Source organism: Carlito syrichta, unplaced genomic scaffold, assembly GCF_000164805.1.
Source record: "Carlito syrichta isolate Samal-C Ts95f unplaced genomic scaffold, Tarsius_syrichta-2.0.1 Scaffold314864, whole genome shotgun sequence".
Taxonomy (NCBI): domain Eukaryota; kingdom Metazoa; phylum Chordata; class Mammalia; order Primates; family Tarsiidae; genus Carlito; species Carlito syrichta.
Genome location: NW_007258960.1, coordinates 118,496 through 130,217, shown reverse-complemented (window position 1 = coordinate 130,217; position 11,722 = coordinate 118,496). Strand labels below are relative to the sequence as shown.

At 43.4% G+C, this 11,722-nt stretch overlaps 1 protein-coding gene across 3 annotated transcripts in view; it reads left to right on the top strand.

Moving 5' to 3' along the window:
* The window catches only part of CLDN10 (claudin 10), a 161,130-nt gene that overhangs the window by 129,219 nt on the left and 20,189 nt on the right, over nucleotides 1-11,722 (top strand). For 2 of the 3 annotated variants that reach the window (XM_008072132.2, XM_008072133.2), the window contains exons 2-3: nucleotides 7,241-7,402; nucleotides 7,491-7,572. In XM_008072132.2, the coding sequence (XP_008070323.1) occupies nucleotides 7,241-7,402; nucleotides 7,491-7,572 (244 nt within the window). Of the gene's footprint in view, nucleotides 1-6; nucleotides 195-7,240; nucleotides 7,403-7,490; nucleotides 7,573-11,722 lie in introns of those variants that run through there. The other variant, XM_021705969.1, reaches the window with a different exon arrangement.

The window sequence follows — 11,722 nt, the reverse complement described above, 5'->3', positions numbered from 1 at the left end:
CGCCTTCATGGTCTCCATCTCGGGCTGGGTGCTGGTGTCCTCCACGCTGCCCACCGACTACTGGAAGGTGTCCACCATCGACGGCACGGTCATCACCACCGCCACCTATTGGGCCAACCTGTGGAAGACCTGCGTTACCGACTCCACGGGCGTCTCCAACTGCAAGGACTTCCCTTCCATGCTGGCGCTGGACGGTCTGCATCCCCCTCGGCCCCCGCCCCTGGTCCGCCCTCCTCGAGGCCCAGTCCGCGGGGCGCCCTCTCAGCCCCTCGACCCCCGGCGGGAACCCCGGGTCGAACTCCACCCAGGCCCGACCCCCCGGCTCTCCCCTCCAGGGCTGGAAGGATCCGGGGAGGGTCCCTGGGACCCGCCGTCCCCTGACGCTTGTCCTGCGAGGCCCGGGTTGCAGGACTCTCAGGTGTGGGGGCGGGGGAGCTTTGCGCTCCTGAAAGTCGAGGACGCGGCTGTCCCCTTATATCCCGGGGACTGTTGGGACACGGAGTTTCATGCTTCCACCCCCCCCCCAAAGGCTGGGTTCTGATGAAAAGGGTATCCTTGAAAGCCCAGTCTGCTTGCCCTAAACTAACTGTAGCTGTCTCGTTGGTTCTTTTAAAAGGAGGCAGTGGGCAAAGAAACATATTGCAGGATTTTTTGTTGTCGTCGTCGTTTCCCTTAAAAACGCTTCTACAAACTTGTCTACCTGGGCTTTCACACTTCCTCCAAGTTTTAGGAAAATAAACAGCCCTTGTCTTGGTAGGGAATCTTGGTCCGCAGGGATATCACGGAGGGAACGGGATAGCACGCATCCGAGTCTCCTTCGGGTTGTTCTTTGGTAGCTGGTCGCCTACATTTTTCTGGTTAGCCAGGCTCCATGCTGTCGTGCATTGTAGCAACAGGTGGCTGCCACTCACGGAGGACCCTGTCGGTCAGCCCGATCCTAATGATTACTCAAGTTCTAGGCTATTTTCTTCCAGGATTTCACAGCAAGCGGATCCCGGCAGAAACTTGAGAGGAGTCACTCCCATGATGTATCTCTAGATTGGCAATGTTTCTTTTTCTTTTATTCCTGCACTTGTAATTTTTATTTGCATGGCTGGGTAAATAAAAGACAAGATTTGATTCCCCTAAGGTGGTATTTGCCACGAAAAGCAAACTGTTGCTCAACGCTGTGTTTGATGGAACTTCATATAAGCCATACACGTCTGGGGTAAGAACGGTGGCAACCGGGTCTGTGTCCTGTTGTGTAAAACAAGTAGCCGGAACACTGTTTATCCCCCAGCACTACTGTTGAATTTCCTGGGCACTGCAGAGCACACGTCCAGGTAGACGAACAGGCGGGCTCTTGTTCCTGTGGTTTACATTCAGGACTATGGGTTTGGGGGTTACTGTCCTGAGAGCATTCTTCTGCTGTAACTCTGTTGTCACCTGAGATAGTGTGCCAGATAAGGACGCCTTCTGCTGTAGGACAGCTGGGGGACAAGGGAGGGAAGAGGGAAATAAATGCTCCATGAGGATTGCGGAGCGCAGAGGAGTGACGTTTTCTCCTTTGCGTCTGAAGTGAGAGTGGAGGTGGCATTCTGTTTGGGGACAGGTGGCATGGGGAAGACAAAGGGAGACATAGTCCTTAGTTACCAAGTTCTAGTTAGGTGAGAGTGGAGCAGAGAGGGGTGACATTTATATACCATTTTGTGTGCTCATATGACCGTGTGCTCGTGTGACTAGAAAATGACTTTTAAAAGCATCCATGGCATAATGCTACCTATTGTTCTACAGTGCTTTAATATTAACAATGTATCTTTCCAAGTCTGTGCCTATCGAAGTGATTCTTTTTTTTTTTTTTTTTTTTTGAGTTGGAGTCTCACTCTGTCGCCCAGGCTGGAGTGCAGTGGCTGCTTCCGGCCACTGCAGCCTCGACCTGTGGGGCTCCGGCGATCCTTCTGCCTCAGCCTTCCGAGTAGCCAGAATTACAGGCACGTGCTACCATGCCCAGCTGATTTTATTGTAGAGATGAGGTCTCCCCAAGTTGCCCAGGCGGGTCTCGAACCCGCGGGCTCAGGCAATCCACTCACCTCAGCCTCTCACAGCGCGGGATTACAGGCTGAGCCACCGAGCCCAACTCGAAGTGATTCTTTTTAACTGCTGCATGGTATTCGTTAGTCTGGGTAAAGTGGTTTATTTAACCATTGTGGACATCAGACCCTTTCCAACTTTGTTAGCCCTTTCCTGAAAATCTTGATATTCACCTCTTTGTGCAAGTGTGTATTTCGTTAGACTCCTCCCCTGAGAAATGGTATCGTCAGAGCAGTAGAGTATGCATACATTTTAGTATTCAGCGTATACTGCTAAATTACTTTCCACCAACAGTGAGAATACCTGCTTCCCCACATTCTCACCACTAAGTTTTTCATCCAGTACTCTGCCAGATATTATCTTGTTATGATTTTAATTGGCATTTCCCTGATTACCAATGTCAAAATCACTAGCAAAAAAAAGAGTCAAAATCCATTTTATAAAGTGTTTACTGATCTGTTTGTTGTTGTTCTTTTCTGTGAATTGACTTTCCATTTTTTATGCCCGTTGTTCTGTTGTTTCTTCTTGGTTTAAATGATTTGTCAATCCTTGATTTGTTATATATGTTGCAATCTCAGACTATTACTTGTCTTTTAAACTTATGATGTCTTTTCTCATACAGAACTTTGAAATTTGTAGTATAATCAAATTTAGTCTCGTCCTTGATGATTTTGCCTTTTGTGGCTTAAGAGGGCATTCTCTACCAAAAACAATAACTTACTTTTCTGTGTCTCTCAGAGTAACATTTGGGAAGGTTAAGTCATGCAACTACATTTTCCTGTGGAGGGGAATTGATGTCCCCACTTGTGAGTGGAACTTTCCAGAGCAGGTCCCCTCTGCTTGTCTACTCTCTGCCCTGAATATTCTCACGATAGCATCTGTCCTCTGGTGGGTGCTGGTCCCGACATTGGCTTTGAAGTGGCGAAGGAAAGTGGCCATGGTGGTCGCAGACCTGAGCAGACCAATCCGCCACTGAAACCAGCTCTAGTTTGGGAAGAGAATCTAAGAAAGGAGAGGACTGTGACTCTCATCCGCATTGTGTTAGGTGGAAGAACAAGTCTCTTGGCTGCAGATGATAGGATCATTATTCTGAATTTCTGATCTGAGGTCAAATCTCCGATTCCTCACCCTCAGGGTATCACTGCCGCATGTTTTCCCTATAAAGAGAATAGGCCTAGCAAAGCTAAATGTCTAGATGTAAAATTATGCCATGTTAAGAATCCAACTCTAATTTCTGCTTAGAATCCATTGTGGTTTTGTGGAAGGGATGCTTTGATGAGTTTCTTACTACTCATCAGATACCTTGTTTATATGATTCATCCTATGAAGGGCTGGGCACATTGGCTCACACCTGTAATCCCAGCATTTTGGGAGGCCATGGCAGGAGGATTGCTTGAGCCCTCCAGGAGTTCAAGACCAGCAATATAGTGAGACCTCATCTCAGCAAAACTAAAAAAAATTAGCCAGGCATGGAGGCGTGTGCCTATAGTCCCGGCTACTTGGGAGGCTGAGGCAGAAGGATTGCCTGAACCCAGGAGGTCGAGGCTACGGTGACTATGATTGTGCCACTGCACTCCAGTCTGGGTGACAGTAAGATCCCCAACTCAACAAACAAACAAACAAAACAACAACAAAAATCCTGTGAAGTAGGTGCTGCTGTCCCTGTTTCACAGGTAAAGAAACTGAGTCCCAGAGAGATTAGGTAATGTAATCAAGGGCACACCTCAGATAAAATGGAAACACCAGAGCTGAAATTCAGAGTTCCTGCCCTCCCCCATACCACTTTTCTCTCAAAGGATTAGCAAAAGCACATAAAGCTACCAGTATATGAAAAGCACATTCTTTTTCCCCCCTAAATCCAGTGTCTAGCACAGGTACTATTAGTGAATTGTCTCCACCAAGTGGATATTTTCATTGTTGCTGGTTTGCAGTTGAAAATAAAGTACATGTCAATTGGAAAACACTTAACTTTGAAGGAACACCTTGAAGATTTCCTCCAACAGAATTCAGTAATTTCAAGTCGCTGTATTTTACTGCTTGAAAATTTCACGGCTGAATGAGCTAGTAATTTCTGTTTGTTGCTAACCTGCATTTTTTTCAAAGCCTCACTAGAACTTCAGCTGAGAATTATTTTCAGCCAGGTTGTTTTTGGTATAGGCCATCTATTTTTTGCTAGTGGGAATTTGCCATTTCTCCCTGGAGAACTAACTATAAATTATACCTTGGAGAACTTCTAAGTAAATATGTTCATGCCTCAGCACTTTAATGTGTTAATTAGCTATTAACGGTGTCAGTAAATTAAACCTGTCAAAAATAATGGCCTCCTTGACTAGGTTTTTACTACCACTTCACTTGATGGTGTCACTTATAAGTTTTGCCCTCAGGAACTGTTAAAAAAGCCAGGTTGTAGAGATCTGTCTTGCAAAAGATAAACTCTGAAAGAGGTTGTTGGACGTCATCTAAGGCCTGATATATGGGTGTTCTAAGGACCTGTAACCCCTAATTTACAAACTTCAGACTTTCCAACCACTCAGTTACATTCGTAGCTGGCGAGGGAGTTTCTCCACAGTTCTTTGCTCCCCATTTGAGAAAATCTGGTCACTGATTGTCTTTGTAAGTTGCCTTCTTTTGCACATGAGAAAAATTAGCAAGTTATTGCTACTCTCCTCATGCTGGAGAGAGGCACCTCGCCTTCCAAATCCCGGTACTGGCTGACATGAAAGAAGAATCTGACCAGATCAGAACCTGCTCGCTCCATCTCTCGCCTTGCGCTTGTGCCAGGAGACCAAAGCAGGACGAGGGCTGAGGTGAGAGATCTCAGCTTGAGAAGCTCAGGAAAAATGTTGCAAGTAGTGGTCACATCAAATTTAAAGACTGCTGTTATTTTCCCTGCCATACTAAGGATCGAATGTGTTGGCCTGGGATTCTACCCACTGTTTACCCTCCGGGAAGTGCATTCCGTGTTCTAAATGACCAGATTAAGGGACATAACCTTTGGTAAATTCCAGACAACCTGCATTTTCTATTAATAAAGCCTGTAGGGTAACAGAAGTAAATGCAAATTATGGTGCTTGCTAACATTTTCTTGGAATATATATGTGTGAATGTATATATGTTCTTTTACATTTATGTATGTAATATATACCTATGTATATATGAGGCTGCATCCCCCTACTTTTTGTTTGTTTAATGATTGCAGTCAGAGTCAGTTGAAAAACCTCAAAACCATAGATTATATGAATTTCACAAAAATAACCACACTGTCCCAGTTGCTCTATTGGTAAGTGATGAGGCAGTTTGAGTTATCCTCACAGACTCTTTAGTCTTGCAAGGCACTGACAGGCTCTTGCTCTCTCTCTGTCTTGCCTTTCCCAGACCCCTGGGCTCTGGTTGGGGAACTTGAGGGTTGACGTTTAAAATAGAACCAGTTCAGTATTTGACAGCAGAGACCCAAATGTCCCTGCAGCACGATTATTGCTATCAAAAGAAGTCTATGTTATCCTGCTTCGCTAACAACTACATTTCTCTTGCTGTTTTTGATAGTTACAGCATCAGCGAAATTATTTTTAATGTAGAAGATACACAATAGACGATCATTTTCCTTACAGTCTGCATCTGTGGGGTCTAACGTGTGTTTACAATTAAGCAGAGCCGCTCCCATTTACTCTTCAAAAATGGATTCAGGAAATAGGATTAAAACTTCAATTTTTTTTTTGAGTTGGAGTCTCACTCCATCACCCAGGCTGGAATGCAGTGGCATCTACCTGCTAGGCTCCAGCGATTCTTCTGCCTCAGACTTCCAATAGCTGGAATTACAGGCCTGTGCTGGCTAATTTTTGATTTATTGTAGAGATGAGTTCTCACCAAGTTGCCCAGGCTGGTCAGGAACCCATGGATTTAGGCAATCCACTCACCTCGGCCTCCCAAAGTACTGGGATTACAGGCTGAGCCACCAAGCCCGGCCAAAACTTCAATTTCATTCTTTGCCAAAGTAACATGGACTAGAGGCCACCAGCCTTTACTCCCTAAGTTTATGGAGATCATGGTCTTAGAATGATTACCTGTTATAGGCTTTGCCTGAACACTAATAATAAATGGCTTGGTAAATCTTAGCCTGTGTGAGTTTTTCCCAATTAATAAATTTAATTCCAAATGAAAACCCGATGTGGGTGTATGTTCATTTGCCTGGCAAATATTTACTTACACCTTGTATGTGCTACTTACTGCCACTATCTCAGATTGAAATATGGCACTGTTTCAGACTGAAATGAAAATGACTTGTACGGTAAAAAGTTTATTAGTTTGAACCCTTTTAATTTAAAAATACTTGTGGAAAAGTCACACTGAAGTTTGCCATCACACTGCCTGTACAAATAAAGATAAAAGTTGTGCAGGAAGAATGATCAAATAAACTGACAGAACATGCTTTTTAGGGTACTTTGAAGGCATTTATAGGCAAACAGTTGATTTAATCATTATACATTATAAATTACTCTTTCATAAAACAGTGGTTTTTTAACCCCGTTTTATTATATGTGTCCTGAAACTAATACTGCGTCACTAAAATTCTTGATTTCGATTTCTCACGGGTCGTGATGGTGTTCCATGTGGTCTCACTGATAAACTTTCACTAATATTGGAAGGTTTGACTCTTTGGAACCTCCTGCTGCCCCATTATAAATTTTATAATTTTATGATGTCAAAGCCATTAAAACATCCATTTAAAAGGTTCAATGAACAAAGGAATTAGAGAGTTATGATCGTGGCAGAAGGTGTTTCTCACAGTGAAAGGCAGTGTTGTATGGATTTGGTAGTTCAATCTGAGGTGGAATCCAATTCTGCCACAGACTAACTCGCCTATGCGCTATTGTGGAATCTCTGTGTGCCTCAGTTTCCTGACTAGCAGATATAGGAGTAGCAACACTCAGTGATCTGTCCTGAGGATTATAGAGACCAAACTTAGACATTGACACAGAGTAGGTACTACATATAATTTAACTTGCTTTTCTTTCTTGCTTGCCTAGGCACGTGTTTTAACCATTATGGTTATTATTATTATTATTATTATTGGAAAACAGAACAATCATCCAGAATGACAGTCTACAATGAAGATTTCTCGCTGGACAGCCGTACGTTTTATGTTAACGTAAATGACCTACTCTAATTGCAGGTTATATCCAGGCATGTAGAGGACTTATGATTGCTGCTGTCAGCCTGGGCTTTTTTGGTTCCATATTTGCACTCTTTGGAATGAAGTGTACCAAGGTCGGAGGCTCAGATAAAGCCAAAGCTAAAATTGCTTGTTTGGCTGGGATTGTATTCATACTGTCAGGTAAATAGTAACTTTCTTCCAAACAAGGCACTTGACGATGCTAATGAAATAACGCTAACCATGGTGCTTTCCCTCTGGTACTTTTTAGGGTTGTGCTCAATGACCGGTTGTTCTCTGTATGCAAACAAAATCACAACAGAATTCTTTGATCCTCTGTATGTTGAGCAAAAGTAAGTACTCTTCCCAACCGGTATGTTTCTAGCTCAAGGGAAATGTATATAAATGAATGTTCTAAATGAAGAGATATGAATTTCCTGTGTGACATTTGAAAGTAAGACATGACCAGGCACGGTGGCTCAGTCTATAATCCCAGCACTTTGAGAGACCGAGGCGAGAGGATTGCCTGAGTCCAGGGATTCCAGACCAGCCTGGGCAACTTGATGAGACCTCGTCTCTACAATATATCAAAAAATTAGCCGAGTGCAGAGGCACATGCCTGTAGTTTTGGCTACTTGGAAAGCTGAGGCGGAAGGGTCGATGCTGGGGTGGCCTGAGCCCAGTAGGTCAAGGCTGTGGTGAACCATAATCACGGCACTGTATTCCAGCCTGGTTGACAGAGAGAGCCTCCTACTCAAAAAAAGAAAAGAAAAGAAGACACACTGATAAATGATGTCTGATGACATCATTCAAGATGAAATGTTTCATGGGCCACCGAGGCAAAAATGAATTTATTTACTTCTTTAGTGTAACATAACGTCTCTAAATAGCTCAAGGCATAGGATTTAGCAGTATAAACTTTGTCCACTGTACATCGTAACATTGAAATAAAGCAGAGGAAAAGTGAAAAAGAGGTGTCAGGTAGGGAGGAAAGAATGATGAGGTATGAGAACAGAAAACTAAAAGCTTGATTGTTGTCCTCCCGTGATGATATTTGTCAGATGCCATTCTTTGGGCCTTTATTTATTTATTTATTTATTTATTTAATGAAATAGAGATGGGTCCCGCTATGTTGCCCAGGCTGGTCTCAAACTCCTGGTCTCACGGCGATCCTCCCACCTCATCCTCCCAAAGTGCTGGGAGGATTACCCACTGAGAGCCACCACACCTGGCTAGGGCCTTTTAAATTTGCTCTGTTAAGTACTGCCATAATAAGCTCCACTTAATAAAGAAAACTTTATAAAGAAACGCTACATGGTAGAAGGTTTTGGTTTTGTTTTGTTTTTGAGTTTTTGTTGTTGTTGTTTTTGAGTCTCACTCTGTCGCCCAGGCTGGCACGCTCATGGTCACCCCACTGTCGATCTGCTGGGCTCTGGCGATCCTTCTGCCTCAGCCTTCCAAGTAGCCAGAACTACAGGCGCATGCTACCACGCCTGGCTTATTTTTGATGTATTGTAAAGATGAGGTATCGCCAAGTTGCCCGGGCTGGTATAGAACCTGCAGGCTCAGGCAGTCCATTCGCCTCAGCCTCCTAAAGTGCTGGAATTACAGGCTAGGCCACTGAACCCGGCTGATACAAGGTTTAAAAAAAAAAAAAATTGCTCTGGGAGCATGAGTGCCCATACCCAGATGTGGCCCGTCTCTGTTGCAGATCAATGCTTTGGAATTAACAGGTCTGTTTGTTTGTGGGTGTTGTTTTGAAACTATGGGTTTTTTATGGTTCCTCTATGCTTATTTCTTTGGATTGGGAAAAACCCAGGGATACCAAATCAGAATTAATAATATATCAAATATTTTGTTTTACCTAGAATATACCCACGTGCTTCTTTAGGAAGCCACATGTGTATATGTATGTATTGCTATCAACTAGGTTGGTAATTTTCCTTAAGAATGCAGATCAAATATGTAGAGTTTTTTTAAAAGTATGTTACTGGAATTGCTGGTCAAGTAGGCATTACTTTTTTTCTAGTGGGTTCAGGAGTCTTCAGGAAATGGTTCTTCTTTTTCTGTCTTTAATATAGTTCATGTATAAGTAGTAAATATTTTTATATCATGAAATATAATGAAAAGAATAGCTAATACATGTCAAGTCCCTACCATGTGCTAAACAGAACTTAGCAAGTATTATTGTATTTTATTCTTGTTTTTGTGTCAGAGTCTTACTGTTGCCCAGACTGGAGTGCAGTGGCTTGGTCATGGCCACTGTAGTCTCAAACTGCTGGGCTCAGGCTATCCTTCCACCACAGCCTTCCAAGTAGCTGGAACTACAGGCGTGTGCCACCACACCCAGCTAATTTTTTTTTTTTTTTTTTTTTGAGTCAGAGGCTCACTGTTGCCCAGGCTGGAGTACAGTGGCATACTCATGGCCACTGCAGCCTCGACCTGCTGGGCTCAGGCAACCCTTCCACCTCAGCCTTCCAAGTAGCCAGAACTACAGGTACGCACTACCTTACCCGTCTAATTTTTTATTTATTGTAGAAATGAGTTCTCACCAAGTTGCCTGGTCTGGTCTCGAACCCGCGGGCTCAGGCAATCTGCACGCCTCGGTCTCCCAAAGTGCTGGGATTACAGGCTGAGCCACTGAGCCCGGCCTAATTTTTTAAATTTACTATAGAGACAAGGTCTTGCCATGTTGCCCGGGCTGGTCTCAAACCCATGGGCTCAGACAATCCTTTCACTTCCACCTCCCAAAGTGCTGGAATTACAGGCGTGAACCACTGCACTTTGCTTATTTTATTTTATTCTTACAACATAGTTATGAAGTAGGTCCTCATAGTACTCTCTTTAAAATTGAGAAAAATGGTTAGTAATGTGTCTAAGGGAACTTGGACTAAACTAGCAGGCTGATTGAACAATGATTCAAAGCAGGTAGTCAGACTCTAGAACACTTGTTTTAAAATGCGTGATTTATAATATTCCATTTCATAATGTTCGTGACAGTATTCTACATATACTTTTTTTTTTTTAGTTGGAGTCTCACTCTGTCACCCAGACTGGAGTGCAGTGGCCGCTCCCGGCAACCATAGCCTCGACCTGCTGGGCTCTAGCGATCCTTCCGCCTCAGCCTTCCAAGTAGCTGGAACTACAGGCGTGCGCTACCACACCTGGCTCATTTTGATTTATTGTAGAGATGAGGTCTCGCCAAGTTGCCCAGGCGGGTCTCAAACCCGCGGGCTCAGGCATTCCACTCACCTCAGCCTCCCAGAGGTGCAGGATTACAGGCTGAGCCACTGAACCCAGCTACATATACTTTTTATTTAAAAAGTTTCTTTGGTACATTTTAAAACAGTTTTTATTCTGAAATTTTATGAAATGGGAAGCAAAATTAACTGTTTTAGACCCCAGCATAACTTTCTGTCTCCTCCTTGTGTTAGAAAAACATGTCCTGATTTATCAATTTTCTCCTAATTTTTTATAGTGAAATTTGCACAGATGTACATGACAGCAAGCATTGCGATGAAAACTGACAGTCTATTCCTGAAAATTAGAATGATTCCAATGATATTTAAATGAAGTGTTATATTGAGGTGATACATTTTTATTTTCAGGGTTTGATATCAAAACACAACTGTATTTCTCATGGTTTATTTGATTGAACACATCACTACCATGTCTGGATTATCTTTCCTACGTCACCATTTTTATTCTCCTCACAATTATTAAGGATGGCTTTGCCTACATCTTAAAAATCCTTTGAATCTTTCTTCAAGTGGTCAAGGTTATTTGGTGTACACAGTGACTTAAACCCATCTCAGTGTGAATGTGTTCTGTGCTTGTTATGTGATCAGATACCTGATTCAGTTCCGTTTTGTTGCAATTTCTTATTCTCCTTTTAGATGCTGATTAAACTTAGTTCAGTAATTATGGACTATGAGAGGTTTTTCTCTTTTCCAAATTCTTTTTTTTTGAGTTGGAGTCTCACTCTGTCGCCCAGACTGGAGTGCAGTGGCCGCTCCCGGCCACCGCAGCCTCGACCTGCTGGGCTCCGGCGATCCTTCCGCCTCAGCCTTCCAAGTAGCTGGAACTACAGGCGCGTGCCACCATGCCTGGTTAATTTTTGGTTTATTGTAGAGATGAGGTCTCATCAAGTTGACCGGGCGAGTCTTGAACCCGCGGGTTCAGGCAATCCACTCACCTCAGCCTCCCAAAGCGTGGGATTGCAGGCTGAGCCACCAGCCTGGCTTTTTCCAAATTCTTAGTGCTACATTGAAGCATTCCATTCCCACGATTCTCCTTCCAGGATGTCTCTATCTTTGTCTGCTTACTCTCTTTCTGTATGCTTATCTATAAAATAAATATAACAGTACCTTTCTCTTAGAATTGCTGTGAGAGTTAAGAGAGGTGATATATGCATATATGTATATATACATATGTGTGTGTGTGTGTGTGTGTGTGTGTGTGTGTGTGAATCGCCACAGAGCAAGCATCTTATATTAGCTCTTA